Source organism: Dermacentor albipictus, chromosome 1 (assembly GCF_038994185.2).
Source record: "Dermacentor albipictus isolate Rhodes 1998 colony chromosome 1, USDA_Dalb.pri_finalv2, whole genome shotgun sequence".
Taxonomy (NCBI): domain Eukaryota; kingdom Metazoa; phylum Arthropoda; class Arachnida; order Ixodida; family Ixodidae; genus Dermacentor; species Dermacentor albipictus.
In genome coordinates, this window is record NC_091821.1 from 110,352,617 (window position 1) to 110,370,868 (window position 18,252).

General features: G+C 43.7%; 1 protein-coding gene across 6 annotated transcripts in view; it reads right to left on the reverse strand.

Moving 5' to 3' along the window:
* Herc4 (HECT and RLD domain containing E3 ubiquitin ligase 4) overlaps positions 1-18,252 on the reverse strand; it is a 283,320-nt gene that overhangs the window by 219,155 nt on the left and 45,913 nt on the right. For 5 of the 6 annotated variants that reach the window (XM_065439436.1, XM_065439434.1, XM_065439435.1 and 2 more), the window contains exons 7-9: positions 11,741-11,871; positions 8,367-8,566; positions 7,634-7,807 (exon numbers count right to left, since the gene is read on the reverse strand). In XM_065439436.1, coding sequence (XP_065295508.1) covers positions 7,634-7,807; positions 8,367-8,566; positions 11,741-11,871 — 505 coding nt within the window. The remainder of the gene's footprint in view (positions 1-7,633; positions 7,808-8,366; positions 8,567-11,740; positions 11,872-18,252) is intronic. The other variant, XM_065439437.1, reaches the window with a different exon arrangement.

Sequence of the window (18,252 nt, forward strand, 5' to 3'; positions counted from 1 at the left end):
ATGGTCTATTGTTGAGTAGCCTTTACGCAATCCTGCCTGGTCCTCTGGTTGACGGAAGTCTAAGGTGTTCCTGATTCTATTTGCAATTACCTTAGTAAATACTTTGTAGGCAATGGACAGCAAGCTGATCGGTCTATAATTTTTCAAGTCTTTGGCGTCCCTTTTCTTATGGATTAGGATTATGTTAGCGCTTTTCCAAGATTCCGGTACGCTCGAAGTCATGAGGCATTGCGTATACAGGGTGGCCAGTTTCTCTAGAACAATCTGCCCACCATCCTTCAACAAATCTGCTGTTACCTGATCCTCGCCAGCTGCCTTCCCCCTTTGCATAGCTCCCAAGGTGTTCCTTACCTCTTCCGGCGTTACTTGTGGGAGTTCGAATTCCTCTAGACTATGCTCTCTTCCATTATCATCGTGGGTGCCACTGGTACTGTATAAATCTCTATAGAACTCCTCAGCCACTTGAACTATCTCATCCATATTAGTAATGATATTGCCGGCTTTGTCTATTAATGCATACATCTGATTCTTGCCTATTCCTAGTTTCTTCTTCACTGCTTTTAGGCTTCCTCCGTTCCTGAGAGCCTGTTCAATTCTATCCATATTATAGTTCCTTATGTCAGCTGTCTTACACTTGTTGATTAACTTCGAAAGTTCTGCCAGCTTTATTCTAGCTGTAGGGTTAGAGGCTTTCATACATTGGCGTTTCTTGATCAGATCTTTCGTCTCCTGCGATAGCTTACTGGTCTCCTGTCTAATGGAGTTACCACCGACTTCTATTGCGTACTCCTTATTGATGCCCATAAGATTGTCGTTCATTGCTTCGACACTAAGGTCCTCTTCCTGAGTTAAAGCCGAATACCTGTTCTGTAGCTTGATTCGGAATTCCTCTAGTTTCCCTCTTACCACCAACTCATTTATTGGCTTCTTATGTACCAGTTTCTTCCGTTCCCTCCTCAAGTCTAGGCTAATTCGAGTTCTTACCATCCTACGGTCAACTGCAGCGCACCTTGCCGAGCACGTCTACATCTCGTATGATGCCAGGGTTCGCGCACAGTATGAAGTCGATTTCATTTCTAGTCTCGCCGTTCGGGCTCCTCCACGTCCACTTTCAGCTATCCCGCTTGCAGAAGAAGGTTTTCATTATCCGCTTATTATTCTGTTCCACAAACTCTACTAATAACTCTCCCCTGCTATTCCTAGTGCCTAGGCCATATTCCCCTACTGCCTTGTCTACAGCCTGCTTCTTGCCTACCTTGGCATTGAAGTCGCCCATCAGTATAGTATATTTTGTTTTGACTTTACCCATCGCCAATTCCCCGTCTTCATAGAAGCTTTCGACTTCCTGGTCATCATGACTGGATGTAGGGGCGTAGACCTGCAGAACCTTCATTTTGTACCTCTTATTAAGTTTCACAAGACCTGCCACCCTCTCGTTAATGCTATAGAATTCCTGTATGTTACCAGCTATATTATTATTAATCAGGAATCCGACTCCTAGTTCTCACCTCTCCGCTAAGCCCTGGTAGCACAGGACGTGCCCGCTTTTTAGCACTGTATATGCTTCTTTTGGCCTCCTAACTTCACTGAGCCCTATTATATCCCATTTAGTGCCCTCTAATTCCTCCAATAGCACTGCTAGACTCGCCTCACTAGATAGCTTTCTAGCGTTAAACGTTGCCAGGTTCATGTTCCAATGGCGGCCTGTCCGGAGCCAGTGATTCTTAGCAACCTCTGCTGCGTCACAGGTCTGACCACCGCCGTGGTCAGTTGCTTCGCAGCTGCTGGGGACTGAGGGCCGGGGTTTGAATGTTATGTTCATATAGGAGGTTGTGGCCAAGTACTGCACCAGGGTGGCCAATCCTGCTCTGGTGAGGGAGTGCGTTACCGGTTCTGGTCACCGGGATCAGGACACACTCCAGGCCTGTTTATGCAATTTTATCAACAGGCAGATTTTTTTTTTTTTATCCGGTGGAAAATTGTACGGCACCGGGATTCGAACCACGGACCTCTTGCATGCGAGGCGGGTGTTTTACCTCTACGCCACCGCTGCCCCTCAGTGCGCTTTAATTCAGTCATACTAGATTGACGAGACGTAAAGTTCCCCACTCCTCATGTAGATACTGTAAATAAACCCAGTACTCCTCGTCCTCGGTGAGAACAGGTTACTCCCTTCAACAATGTCCTTAGCGTGGATGAGTCGGATGACGGCATGGGCCAGCTAACCCCTTTTGACATGTCGGACCCCAACTCTTACAATCCTTCCCAGCAAAAGTACAGATAGCCTGCCCTAGCAAATTCATTGATGTACTATGTACATAACGGACTATTAGTCCACTTTAGAAGTTCACTTACATGCTTTTATACAATGAACTGCATTGGTCATGAGTTCATACTGTCATGAACTGCATGCTACAAGAAATTGAATCAGTCGGCTTTCCCATTCTGCACATTGTCAGCGCCAGTCATATGATTAATGTGGCCCATTTCAATGTGTAGTGAAGACGTCACTGACTGTATACCACATCCTGAAAGCTCAAACTGCTAGTTACTCATGTTGTTTGATCAGTGCCATGTGATCACGAATGCGAGCTCGCAACTTTTGGTGCACGACCTCTACAAAAACGGTGCTCAAGGGCTGTGACAGCATGAAGTCAAGTATGTTTGCATAAAAGCCACTGTACCATATACAAGCTGTAGCTGCCAGTGAGGGATAGTTGTGTTTGTGTTGCACTTTTCAAACTTTATACAGTGGACTCCCGATAATTCGAACCCGCTTAATTGGAATTTTCGGTTAATTAGAAGTGAAGTGCTGGTCTTGTCAGTTTTGCATGTACTAATCCTATAGAAGAAATCACTCGATAATTCGAAGTCCTCATCTAGTAATATTGTTTAATTGGAAGTTAATTTTCAGCCGGGATCCTCGAGGTGACCGCCATTCTTTGGTAGAATGTGCAATTTTTCAAGTGTTGCAACAGTTCCGTGCTCCGCGTTGGTGTCATCGCCACCGCAGCCACCCGCAACGCCATCCTTCTTGGAGCGGCGCGATTATTCATTGCTACGGCTGCCGTGGCCTCCGCGATCAACTCCGGCGGGAGGCGAAGCGGCTCCCGCCGGAGGCCACGCGCGGCTGCCACGCGTGGCCGGAGCTGATCGCGGAGGCCACGGGGTGCCATAGGTGCACGCAACGCTGCATACTGGCAGTGGCGAGATTGTGCGAGATTAGTCTTGCAGCGTGCGCAGCGTATGTCGAGGCGTGTGTTGGTCGAGCGCCTTTGTGCGGGTAGCTCGTAGGCTAGGTTGTTCCACTGGTGTTTCGGAATTGACTGTACCTAGTCGCGCAGTTTATTGTCATGGCAAACCGTGGCTCTTATCGCACGCTCGACCTGGCAACGAAAGTCGAGGTTTTGAAGGAAGTTGAGAAGGGAGGTGCCGCCAAACAAGACATAGTGCGAAGTATGGGATCAAGCCGAACACGCTCTCAAACTACATCAAGAACAAGCGCACAATAATGGATGCATTTGAGAACGACAAGTTCAAGACTTCTCGGAAGCGAATGCGCACCGGCGCTTACCCAGAGTTAGAGAAGGCTCTCCTGGTTTGGATTAGGGAGGCCAGGGGCAACAAACTTCCTCTCAGCAGAGACATCGTTGCGATGAAAGCCCGAACGCTTGCAGCAATGTTGGGGATCAATGACTTCGTTTCATCAGATGGATGGCTGACGCGCTTTAAAGATCGCCATGACCTGGTTTTCAAGAGCGTGTGTGGTGAAAAGGCGTCCGTTAACCAGGAAACATGCGCCACATGGAATGACGGAAAGCTGCGTGAATATCTCGCCGAATACAGACCGGAAGACATCTTCAATGCAGATGAGATTGCACTCTTCTATCGGCTTCTACCAGAGAAGACCCTGACATTCAAGGACGACGACTGTGCTGGGGGCAAACGCAGCAAGGAGAGAGTGTCGGTGCTGATCGCGGCAAACATGACTGGCACGGAACGATGTCAGTTACTTGTGATCGGGAAAGCCGCGAAGCCGAGATGTTTTAAAGGCGTGAAGACGCTGCCTGTGGACTATGAGGCGAACAAAAAAGCATGGATGACGGCCGAAATCTTCAAGAGCTGGATAAGCAAATTGGACCGCAAGTTTGCTGCTTCGAACCGCAAGGTGTTGTTCCTTGTCAATCACTGCAGTGCTCACGTGAATGTGCCAGCCTTGAGTGCAATACGCCTCGCATTTTTGCCTGCAAACACGTCTGTTTTGCAGCTAATGGACCGAGGCATCATCAAGAATGTTAAAGTCCTGTACAGGCAGCACCTCCTCGAGCGCATGACTTTGTGTATGGATAGCTCCACAAAGTACGAGGTGAGCCTGCTAAGTGCCATCCACATGTTGGCGCGAGCATGGGATCGTGTGAAGCAAGAAACAATCGCAAACTGCTTCAGGGCTTGCAGTTTTGTGGCAGCTTCTTTGGAGGATGCCTCTGAAATTTCAGCGGAGGAAGCGTCAACAAGCGAGCTTGACGGCACTGATTTTGGTGATGCTCTCGGGGACGTCAATTTTGAAGATTACGTCGCCGTAGACAAGGCAGTCGAAACGTGCGGTGCGCTGACGGATAGCGAAATTGTAGAGATTATTCAGCCCCATGAAGCGACCCAGAAAAGCGACGATGACGTTGAAGGCGAGCCGCAACCTAAGGCTGCCGATGTAGCTGCGGGTCTTGCTCTCGCGGAGCGCTTCTTCGCCGCTGAAGGTAACGCGCAAGAAGCGTTCCGCCACATCTACAGCGTGCAGAACTTGCTTTCAGCAGCGCGATTCGGCAAGAAGCAGCAAAGCAAGATGACCAACTATTTTTCTTAGAGAAAATACTCGATTTCGCCACAAATAAAGTGCTGTTTTTTGTGTTTTGTGCTTAATTGGAAGTTCATTTAATTCGAAGTTTTTTGCGGTCCCCGTGAACTTCGTATTAACGGGAGTAGACTGTATTGCTTTTTTGCTTGGCTAGCAAGTAATACAGCTTCAATACATAAAAGTGCAACAAAGCATCGTAGCGATAAATGAGAGCCATCTCTTATGCTCATTCATTTCTCGTACACATATCTTTTTGCAGCAGACTAAATATACCAGTGTAGGCATTACTACCACTTAGTTTCAGTAAAATGAAAGAAGCGGTGCAGAAAAGAGTCTAGCTCTAGCCGGCGCCGCGCTATAGTATTGTCTGCTGGCACCACCAACTGGCCGCGAGCACCTGAACTAGACAAGACGACCGACGTCCTGCATGCACCAATGGGCATGCATGAAAGTATATACAAGGATACCCCAGCACTAGGCGCGCAGCCAGACAGCACACATGAAGCCACCAGTCATCGCAGCGCCCCACCTTTGTGTTAACCACAGATTACCTCACACATGCACTTAGCAACACTGACAGCCATGCTCAGCCACGGCCAGGCTTGAGGAGGAGATGTGCACACACCTGCTCCTTCCCCTCACCACCCCCCTAGTGCTACTGCACAGTCGTCCCACCTCCCTGAGCTGCAGCTTCATATGTGCACACAAAACGTGACATTTTTATAAAGTAAAGACTGCACCCCACTTGAAAACTATGTCAGAAGGTTTTAGAACCTGTGGAGGCTAAAGTCTCATATTTACTATCTTCTCCTCTTTTTACAACCCCTGAAGGACTTCAGTTCAAATAGGTTTTCTGCTTGCCTGTTGTAAAATTAACTCATAGGAGCTGCAAATGTTAACACCTCATAATTTTTTTTTGTAATGAAAGAGTTGATAAGCCACAACTTTGGGTCACATTTACTATTTTGATTTTCTGGGTCAGTAATGAACAAAATCGACATTTGAAGCAAAATTAACTTGTCAAGCCCACAGAGATAGTCAGCCTGAGCCAACAACACCCTTACATGGCTACAAAAGCTAACATACTGTTCAAGAACTCATCTGCCAGAAGCCATTAAAGTTAACTAGGTGTACTGAGTAAACAAGGTTGAAATAGTGATAAATGTCCTTGAGGATACTTTGAGCATGCCAAGAGCTTATGCCATCAAAACATTAAGTGGTAAAGGTCTCCTAGGGAAAATAAAAGAAAAAAGGTTGTTACACCTACATGCAGACATGTATCTAATGTGACCCTTTAGGCCGTTTTCAACTTGAAATTTCAAAGAAAGAAAGGGGCAGGGCAACAATTCTGACGTAACATGGTATGACCCATAGGCACAAAATAAAAGAAATGAGAGAGTTTTGCTATGCATAGCTTTTTTAGGCGCTCACAGTAAACTATCCGTAATGCATGAATGAATAACTGATAACTGAATGAAACTATAATTTGCACATGTGTAGAGCCCTAGCAAATCAATAATTTCATAATCTAGCCCATTCCCGGTTATCACAGATGTCAACAGATTTGAGGAAATGCTAAAAAGAGAAGTGCACAAAAACAAAAATGAGGAGAAGCTTATCTTTTATTTGACTGAACAGAATTTCTTGAACTGACATGTGTTACCACAATTTCCCTGTTACAGTGGGCTTATATGGATAGGTGTGTAACAAATCACATAGATTAATTAGGTAAGTAACACAATTTTGTAAATTCACTTTTTAATTATGTTAGGACAGTAACCTATAATCTAGACTTCAAGACATTGCTTGGCTGAGGCCATTCAATTTTGTTACATTTTTGCTTACTTGATTGTGCATCAATATACATACTGTTAAACTTCCATTCAAATTATCAAACATATAAAAGAGTGGCATGCATGTAAAGGCCCCTCCTCCACCCAACTATAATGCAGATGTAAAGAACACTTGACACCACAGCCAACCAGCTGATAAGCTACTTACTGTTCTTGGGGTCAGCAATACAGTGCAGCATGCAAGCCACCAGAATCATCCTTCCACCAAAGCATGTCATGCACAATTTTTACTAATGATGTGTGTGGACTGCTATTTTCAGTGACAAATACATAATACACAATTTTTGCAAAAGGGGGGGCTATGCAGTATAAATACTAGATGGCACAACTCAAGTAGTTATTGTAAGACTACGGTTGCAGCAGGACTATGAAGAGAAAAACAACTTCGGGCGTTGACAACATGTACCAATGACTCTTTTGGGATAATAATTTTCATTATAACATCTGTAAACAAACATAGCTCATCCGTAGCTTGGTAATTAGGAGTAATTTCATAATTAGTTAAGCAATTATTTCAATTTACTAAATGTTACCTCAACCTGTCCATATTACTCAAGTAAATAAACAGACTTGCACTATCAACCATGGCAATTTCTTTATAAATTCTGTTCAGTTTTTAAAAAATACACCCTGCATAAAATCTTGGAAAATTAGAAAACTTGTCACAGCAGCTACTAATGAGGCATGGAATGGTGAGTGCCAGGTGAGTTTATTGTGCATAATGCTGAAAGCATTCAAAGAGAGAATAAAAGCAGCATCTTGTACACCCAAAGAGTACCACACAATGCAAGGAAGTGAACGAAGGCCATGAAGGAATTGGAAGGAAGGGGTCACAGGAAGGGTACAGGGGCAGGATGGATGCAGGAAGTAGTCAGGGTCCTTTATAGGTAGAAAAAGCTGAGGTGTGGGAGGTCAGTGAGGTCCTTACAGGACTCCGTGTCATCGGCATCCGATGTGTCCAAGGTGGCCAGGTCGGCCGCTACATCGTCAGGAGTCAGCCTCTCATCACGGGTTGCAGAAGGTGGGGCAAGTGTGCCCTGGTCTTGGCCAGACACCTCATCAGAGTGGTTTGTGGACCACGAGTCTTCCACAGGCATGGCCTCTTATTTTGGGAGAAAGGGCAGGCCCCAAAAGCCATCCGAATAGCGAAATCAACACAACATTATAGAAAACAGGTGACAATGCAAGAAATAACCCTGCTGTAGAAAAATGTTTGGAACCATCACAGCCTTTACAAGCTGAAAATATATGCAAACATTGCATATACCATAGAGAAAATTTTTTCGAAGAGTGGAAAATTTTATAACCATAAACTGAAAAACAAGTTATTACAGAGCCTCAATATACTACACAAAAATCACATGCACTTTTATCTCTAATCTGCCAAGGCACAGCCCCATTCTGAAGACCAAATGACTCATCTGCTCTAAGCATCAGGGATCAGCAAGCTTCAAAAGAAGTATGTACATTATTTTAACTCTGGGCCATAGCTTTGTGGCATTTAATACTAATAACGTGCAATAATGCACCAGATGCTGGCAAAATATGGGTGGGGGCACAAAACAACCCGAGTCTAATGCAATATCTTCAATACAATCTTCTTGCACCAGTTTCTGAAAAAGTTGCCGAAAGGTGGCGTCGCAGACCATTAATTCACTCACCAGCAGCAATTTGTGAAGTTTGTGGATGGGGACTAGGAGAACTGTTTGTTTGAGAAGGGTGTGCCACACCATGCCATATTCCCGGAACGGTCACAGGCAAGGCAGAGGACTCTAGCATCCCATTTCCCAGCTGGCCACTCATGCCCAGGCCAAAGACGTACACCTTTCCCGACTGAGGAGCATAAGCCACAGTATGGCACCTGCATAACACATAGTTCCTCATTTGCTTAGGGATGACAGATATGTGACACCATAGTTCTCACAACAAGAAAGTTGGGGCCATAAACTGCACAAAAGTGGTCACATTACACATATTATCTAAAAAAATTATAACTAAAATTGAGTCACAATAGCGTATTGTCCAAAACGCTGTGACTGCATTTACGTATGAGTAGCAAACATGTGCTCTCTGACATGCTATTTGACAACAAATCCCATCTTTGTCTACCATCAAAACATTAAAATTAAATCCCAGGGTTCTGCATGCCAAAAGCCTGGAATGAAACCCTGGAAAAACTCTGGAAACTGAAATGAGGCACGCCACAGTGGACCACTCCGAATTAATTTGGACCAAATCAGGTACAGCTAAATCGAGCAGACGAGCATTTTTGTATTTCTCCCCCATCGAAATACAGCCACCGCGGCTGGGAATTGAAGCTGCAACCTTAAGTGAGGCAGCGCATCGCTATAGTCACTAAGCCACCACAACAGGTTACCTTTGCTAGTGACTACAGCGACGGGGCCCGGCACTTTAACATCTGCACTACAGTGACGGGGCCTGGCACTTTAACATCTACACTACAGAGGCGGGGTCCGGCTCTTTAACCACATCGACATACGACAAAAGTACGAACATATATATGGACATGTTGATATAAGAACAGTAATCAAGGACCCATGACCACGATCGTATATGACAAAAGGTGGAGAATAGCGTTTCTGCGATTTCGCTAAGTTCTATGTTTGGGGCCCTCCTGCATACATGATACATTTTTGTTGCACATGAATATTTTCTCAGCGATCAGTGATCAAATCTCGATACATCTTGCATGAAGGTTGGGCTGAAAAGTGGCTTCTTCGCATAGCTCGTGGAGAAATGTTTAGGAACTTTTCCCAGAATAAGAAGACAACAAAAGAAATAGTGTTTGAAACAAACAAGTTGTTAGGCTTACATGAGAAAATACTCAAGCATGACAAAAAAGATTGTGCATGCAGGAGGGCCCCAGACTTGGAACTTTGCAAAATTGCAAAAATAGCATGCTCCATTTCTTGTCATATAAAATGTTTTCCAAGAAAACTAGAGCATTTCGAGCTAAGGGTTATTTTTTTGTGTCAACACATTCGCCCGTCACATATAAAAATTCTATAGAAAACAAAAAAAAATGGTAATGGGACTTTGATTAGTGTAATCTGAACACGCCCATATTGAGAAAACTTTGCATCATTTCGAAAATTTCATACAATTCCAACAAAACCACACCGTACTTTTTGGCGCAGATGTGACAGACACACATTTAAAGTGCAGCCACTTCAGGCACGCGTCACACCCTATGGCGTTATCATGAACCCTTTGCCGACATGCACCAGATGTCCACAAATTATGATTACGCTTCCGAGTAATTGATGCAGTGAGCACGGCCTACCCATCATCAGTGAAATACGTAGTTCCGAATTTCACCTATCTCAACTCTGTCGTCCAGAACTGCTGAAGGAACTTTCTCAGGGGCGACTTCAATTCCTTTTTCACCAATCTTGTGTCCCCTGATAGCCTTTGGAGACATGGAACAATTAACGTACCCTCCAAAAAAAAAGCACAAAATTTCGGCAAAGCACTATAATCACATTTATTAGCTATAAACCACTTATTTGGTGCCTGTATTCCTGCTTGGCGCTCTCTTCTTTGCGGCTTGATAATTTATGTAACTGGTGATAATTTTTATGCATGCTGTAAAAAAATTATTTTTTTTTTCTGTTTTTAATGTGCTAATGTGTTGCATTCATTCTTTGCATTGATCCCCCTATGCTTGTACCGAATGTGTATTATATTTCACATCCGGACCCATCCACCAGCTTGCGTCTATTGGGTCCAACAGCTTTTTGCATATGCACTGTAACACCTATGATGATGATAATAAAGAAAGAAAGAAAGAAAGTTTACTAGAATGGAAACGAACGGTACAAAGCGCATTAAAAGAAAGGCATGGCATATGTTAATGCTTGTACAGCACCAGACAATGAATACTGTACAGGATTAAGAAAAAGAAGCAGCGGGTAATTGCTCGCTTAGAAGACCGATAAGCATCCAGTGCGATGAAACTTGAGAAATAATGATATTGAAGCTTCAGAGACTTTAGAAGAAAAGAAAATGAAAACATTGAATCATCGCGACGGCACAGCACAAGTAGCCATATAGACGTCGAAGTCCCTAGCTATAACGAAAATATTTTTGAACAGCTCTGATAGTGTACATGCAATGGTTGCTTGCGTACAATCAAATGCTCATAGACTGCGGCATAAAGCTCATGGCACGGTACGAAAACGCTCTTGCAGCGAAAGCGATACATTGTGCGCGGACATGCATGCAGACGCGCAGTCGGCCACCGCGAACCCGTGCCATCGCGGCATTGAAGCTTGATTCTGTGATGCTACATTTGGTTGCACAGACGGCCCACTATAAGAACTTATTTCACAGTTTTCTCTCAGCGATTGCTACCTTTAACGCAAGCAAACGGTTCAGGGGAATCGATTGCGGCAACCGCGCGCAGTGTCCCAGCTTACCGTACGTAGTAGGTAACGAGATAGCATCTGTAAACCATTCTGTGCCTTCTGTTTGTCCAAGATTATTATTTTAAAGGTAAGATGCTTCTGTCATTTCGAGAGTGCTTGCAAAAATGTCCAGGAGAGCTCCCGTGTAGTATGTTTATTTAGCGCCGATAGCCAAACCAGCTATGCGGAGCGCGCCGCTTTATCTCAGACCACGCAAGTGAGGCGCTTCCGACAGATGGCGACCACAGAACACCCATTGGCGACTCCGTAAGCACCCTTAGTTTTTGTAGGAAACTCTATGCTCGCCCCCAATACCAGCATCGTTATAGTGACGGCCCCGTCGCTACAGTGTTGTTGCTAAAGTGACAGGCCCCGTCACTGTAGTGCTGTTGTTAAAGTGCCGGGCCCCGTCCCTGTAGTCACTACCTACCATCGAACCTTCGGTTTCAGAAAAGTATTGAACTGTAAACCCTGTAAAGTTGCTGAATTCCCTTTTGAACAACATCAAAACGCAACACAGTACAAACAAAACAGGAGGGGAAGGAATATGCAAGTACTAAGTGCACATTTTCGACTGCTCTCACATGCTTAGTATCCATAAGACTTACCGGCCACATGAAAGCTGAGTGATAGCAGTGCCCATAAGTTCCACAACGCGCCGTGGTACTGCTTCATTCACTTTCACTCCATGACCCAGCTGCCCGTACGTGCCCGCACCAAATGTGAAAACACCTCCATCCTGCAAATATAAGTTTCAAATCTGCTGAGCTGATGTACAAAGACATAAGTAGTGAACAAGCAAAAGTTATTACATGCCCTAATATAGGTTGCAAATTTTTTTTACTCTTAGCAGAGTGAGCAAACTACAAAGAGTTATATACAGTGCAACTTTCAATTCACTCGTACATGCACATTATTAGCATGTTCAGCGTGATTTAGTTAAAAACCTGAAAGTTCTCTATGCAACCTAAGAGATAAACATATGGTTTCACTGCGCTCACTGCAACCACTGTAGCAGGTGTAGAGCTTGTCTGCATGAAAGTACAATTATTTAACAGGTGCACACAATTAGTACACTCTAGCAGAAAACTTTTTTCACTAAAATATGCAGCTCTACTAGGTTTCAAAAGCAAGTAATCTGCAGCAATGTGCTGCACCTTGATAAGCATGAATATGAGACCCACAGGAGAGAGATACAGGTCCTGATTTAGTGGTCAGGTCTGGTGCATTTTTTTTTTCATTTGCAGACATCTGTCACAGATGCATTCACACAGCACAAGTGGTGCAATAAATGTCTGCATTTGAAATTGCCCTCCGTTTCTGCATGGAATAAGCAGCCCCATAAGGGTGTTATCAAAAGAAAAGGGGGCAAGGGAGGGTCAACCAAATGTCGCCGCTAAAGACAAGGTTGGCGTACAACATGCTCCAAATGGTTTAATGTTTAAATGGCAGTCTGTCTCACCATTCCGTCTCTGTCAGTTTCTTTTTCAAAGTATTTACTAAGGTAATCGCAAATGGAATCAGGAACACCTTAGACTTCTGTCAACCAAAGGACCAGGCAGGATTCGGTAAAGGCTACTCAACAATAGACCATATTCACACTATCAATCAGGTAATAGAGAAATGTGTCGAATATAACTAACCCGTACATATAGCTTTCATTGATTACGAGAAAGCGTTTGATTCAGTCGAAACCTCAGCAGTCATGCAGGCATTACGGAATCAGGGTGTAGACGAGCCGTAGAGGAGGACAGGCCCCAAAGTACTCATTTGCTGTAGCCACCTATTGTTGATAATTAGAAAGTTAATTACCGTAACTTCACTAATTACACACGTAAGTGCAGCAATTGCTCTGTATTTAGAGGCTACCAATCCATACACTGAAAAGGTAAACATAACATTACCGTGATTTATATTTTTCTAATTTTAAAAATTTGGTGCAGCTAATAAAAACAACCTGTATATGGCAGTGCACCCTTTATAGGGTTATAGTGCAACAAGGTTAATTTTCTACTATATTGGTGCTAATCGCGTCCTTACCACTAGTTTTACCTACTCGGACTTATTCTCGCTTTCTGCTTCTTTGAGACCTACATTTTGATACCATTTGCAACTCGCTACAATGCTCTGGATGTAGCTGTAAAATACACAGATCTCAGCTATACCTAGCCCGTTTTAAGTCAGCGAAGACCTCGTCTTTAAAAATCTGACTACAGGGCCAAGTAACAGCAGTCTCTGCAAATCCCTTTGGAGCTGATGGTATCTAAATTCTGTGAAACCACCACGGAACCATCTCCACATAGGCCAACATGTTCCTGTACTTCACTTGGCTGTTTTTGCTCATGGTTAAATGACATGGGTAAAAACCAGCAATCATTTTATTATTATTATTAGATGCCCAATGCTGGGCGAAGCTCTTTCTCATTGATTTCATCTTACTCCTGTCTTGCCTACTAATCCCAATTTCAAATTTCCTAATATCAGCACACCTCCTGGTCTTTTGCCAGTCTCAACTGCCCTTCCCTCTCCACTGCACCCATTCTGTTGCTCTAATAGATGACCAGTTATTTGCACTACACATTATACACTCCACTTCTGAATCTCAACTACAATATCAGTTACCCACATCTGCTCTAATTCATATACCACCTTCCTGTGTATTAGCATTATGCCTATGGTTATTGGTGTGGCTGCTCAGTCTGCAGGGTCCTTCTCAAGTTTCTTTGTTATCCTCTCAGTTTCAGCACCACTGGCTAATGCTGTCAGAATTCACTGATAGTAAACCTCTTTTTCCAAGGATATCAGTAAGCTGTCATCCATAAATTGAGTGCCTGCTGTATGTGCGCTAACCCTTGCAAAGCCATTGTAACCTCATTCATATTTACACAGGGAGTTTCCATTTCTTCTTTGCAACTACATAATCATGGTTATGTGATGGTCTTAGGTATCAGACATTTCAATATAAAATTATTTTGCTGCCTTTCTTATACAATTCCTCATGACATTGCCCTGCTTATCTTCAACTGCATACATCTTCTTCCTGCCAATGTGAAATCTCCTTTTTGAGGATTTCATGCTTATCCTTTTGTTCACAGCTTTCTCAAACTTTCTGATGCTATAACTTTCCATTAGCATATCTTACACTTATTGATAATTTCTGACAATCCCAACCATTTGGTCTCATCTCAGGGATTTGAGATTTTCATGCTCTGTTCATTTTTCCGCTGAGAACTGTTTCTTGGGAGAGTTCGATTGTGTCCTATCTCGGCGCCGTACCTTTAATTGTGGCCTTTGAAATTCTTTTTTGTTAAGGTCTCATTCAATCCAGCAACGCTATTCTCACTGTGCTGTTCTAAAGCCTTGTGCATTTGTGCGACTGACTGCTACCTAATTGGCTTGTTTTTCACCCAACTACCTTTCTCCTTTTTGTCTTCAAAAAAAAAAAAAAACATGAACCTCTATAACCTGTGTTCATTGCCCTTTACTCTACCCAACACGTCTACAACCTTTGCAAAATTCATGAGGGATGTCATCATCACAATTATCGTCAGCCTCTTTTATGTGCACTGCAGGACGAAGGCTTTTCACAGCAACCTTCAGTTAACTGTCTTGCATAAGCCAATTCCATCCTACAACTGCAAACTGCAAGATTCATGAAGGGGGTACAGTGGCCAATTGCTGGTCCTGTTCTGGCAAAGTGTATGTTTGTGCAAAGTGACATTTAATAGGCCATCCTAATGCAACTAATATGGCTGCACCCAGCCAAGAGCTTTCCACATTTTTTTTTCTGGGGTGGGTCAGATTCAGGCACCACTCCAAGCCTGAAAAATGTAGCGGACAGGGTAGCGATTCGAAACAAGAACCTTGAGTAGAAGAGAACACTATGCTCTACCTCTATTTCATGCCACCAAATCGGGAATAGGGTGTTTCAATTACCATGTTTAGCAACAGGGCGATTCCACAAGAGATCAATCATGCATGTCCGTTTGATATTTTTATTTTGTCTGGTTTTTTTATATGTCATGTAGTAATATTCAAACTGCACGGAACCGAGAATTTTATTCCTGAAAAGCGTTCCCAGCAAGCCAAAAAAATATTTAGAGATGCTGGCATGACCACCCTTCTATTGCTTACCATGATATTTTCCAATTTCATGGCCAAATTAAATGCAAACTAAAAACGTTGTGTCGAAAAACTTTTCTAATTTTATACGCTTAACAGTAAATGAGTTTTATGTGTTTATGCTGTCCACAAACGAAAAAAAATGTATAAACATTCCAAACATGGTCCAAATCAGAAAAAGTGCCAAGAGGCATCAAAGTTTTAAAATTTATCTATTTTATACAGAAACATAAAAAAAAGTGTCAAACATAGAATCTTCTCTTTGCAACATTTATGCAAAATATTATCTTCCTACATGAAATACAAGAGAAGAAAAAATAGTTAAATAAGCAAGGCTTTTAAAAAAACCTCATTTTAAAAAAATAAAATTTATGCTTCCTCATTTGCTTTATTCACAAAATATAATGGGCCAAAGTGGCCCATGTTGAGCAAGCTGGCATCAGTACCTTTGCTGGTTTTCTATCAGTGTGCATTGTACACAAACCTAGTTCTAATTTCTTTGCTGCTTCAGAACTTTGCATTGGCAGCTTGTTTTCAACAAAAAGGTATTGCCAGATTTTATTTGTGTCTAGTTGTGCCAGTATGGCGGGTTGCCGCCCTCTATAAAGTGCTAATGCATACTGAGTTTGCAGCCTACAATCTTCGTGGGCATCACACTTACACTTCCATTATTCGCTTGTCAACAGCATGCGAGATACCACAAGTGCATGTTGTGGCTGGCTTTGCCAAAACCTGTCTGGTGCACACAGTAAATCACCTGTAAGTGGCACCAAGGCAGGCTAATCCATAAGCTACAGAGTGCTTCCATAATGAGAAAGTGCGCCATTATGGAAGTGCTACTTCACTGCCTGCTCCCCATCCCTCACGTGCAATGGATACTGGAACCCTCTTCCGTACCACAACGTGTGACTCACACTGTGCCTTTCTAAAAAAGCCGTTCATTTCGTTTCCCATTATCTCAAGTTTTCCAGATCACTCACAGATAATGTCTTTCTGTCTAAGGTCGACCTTCACCTCTGCGTTTCAGCTGTCCCAAAAAGTACCGTGTGGCATGACTGAGCCAAAGGCTGCCTAAGTTGCCTAATTTATTATGTTTTGTCAGTACCTCACTGATGCGCTTTCCCACATTGAACAGCAGAGGTCACCGATGGTGCCAGACGGACATTTTCCTTCAATAACTAGTGTGGCCTACGTTTTCACAATGAAAAGCTGTAGACGGTCTTGTTCATAAAACACGAAACAGAGAGACATTCTGGAGGCTCTGTCACGACAGTGGCACAGAAAAAGCAACAGAAAGAGAGCGGCGTTGTTTAGTATAAACATTTCGACTTGGTCCAGCTGTTCCGTACACGCGATGCATGCTCTCTCATAACTTGGTCCGAGTATTCTATGCCGATTGTTTACACATTCACAAGAAGATTGCCAAGAAAAATTTTCGTTGCATAAAGGTTTTGTATGTTGCCTCCCTGTGGAAGCTACTGCCAGAGGCTGAGAAGATTCATGACACTGATGAGGTCTGCCAGCACTGTTTTTCGCGCCTCAAGGAAATCCTGTCTTCATCTAGTGACAGCCATGATGAAGCAGACAAGGCATTCCCTCAGGAAGAGGTGATTCACAACTTCAACAGTTATGTCCACCTTTCTTCTGATGTTTCACCATTGAAGCCACCATCTTCCATTCACAAATGCAGCAGACGATCTTACAGAAAGAGAAAACGGGCCGAGATTTAAAGCGTCGTGGTGACGAAGATATGCTCAACTTTAAGCACTGCATACGGAAGCATCAGTACACTTGAACTGTTTGTGACAGAATGTTGTGCAAGCTCTAGCTGGTTAAATATCTTGAAGCAAGCATACGAGGCTTCAAGGTCCTATCGAAAGTGCCTCCGCCTCTTAACCGTTGTGCCACCAGAAGTTGAAACCAAACACCTTCCAAGAGGCAATCACAGCTGTCACAACGTACAAGCTCAGAAAGGCCAAAAATTGGCGCGAGAAGCATGGAATGCGGTCAGATTTTGATCTGCACATGAGGTCAAGGTTAAGCCCACCGGATGTACAAGCTACGCTAGACTACTTCACCAAGGATGAACTTGGGTGCTCTTGGCAAAGCCCGAACAAGAAGGACATTATATCCGTCATCCCGAATGGCCAGAGAGAATATGTCACGAAGCAATTCATGACACATAACCGCGAGACATTCAAAATGTGCTTTCATGCCTTCCAATATCCCCGCAAAGAAGTGAAAGCATGGAGCAACAACACCTCACTGTAAAGTTAACACACAGATTTCCAGCACGTCAGAATGATCGTATATGCGTCCATTCCTTTCGTCTACATCTGCAGTTATGCAGATGTAGACGAAAGGAAGAAGTAGAAATGTAGAAATGCTTATTTTCATTTATAATCCCGAGAACTGTATTGCGACTGCGGCGGCAACACAACCACCAATTGTTTACAAGCGCGAAATGTCCAAACCATGTCTGACTGATCGAAGGCGCCACTGTAGGTTAAAGGAGGCATACAATTCCCAACTTTCTAGCATTTAGGGCCGCAGTGTTCCCAGAAAAACTATGGGGTCAGTTACGCCCCACCCCCATTTCCTCCTCATTAGCTCTATTATAAGCGCTGTCCAAAGCTGAAGAAAGGGTGGAGACACCATTGGGAGCTTTCAAGGTTGCTCCCTTTACGCCAGGCTCAGAGCGGCATCAATACGGTGACACTACTCACCATTCTGGATACCCCGGAGCGCTAGCTTTCGGACGCCAAGAGACACGCAGATGCGACGAACGAAAGATACGCGGCCCAGGGCCTCCCAGTAAGTGCTGAAAACTTTTCACTTTTTATTTTTACACGCAAGTGTTAAGTGCTGTTCAATTTCAGCTAAAATATATAGTGTACCTAGGCGCGTTCAAGACTGCGTGCGTGCGTGAGATTCGGGAAACAAGATGTTAGGACCAGGAAGAATTGATACTATATTGTGCAACCTATGGCGATCAGCA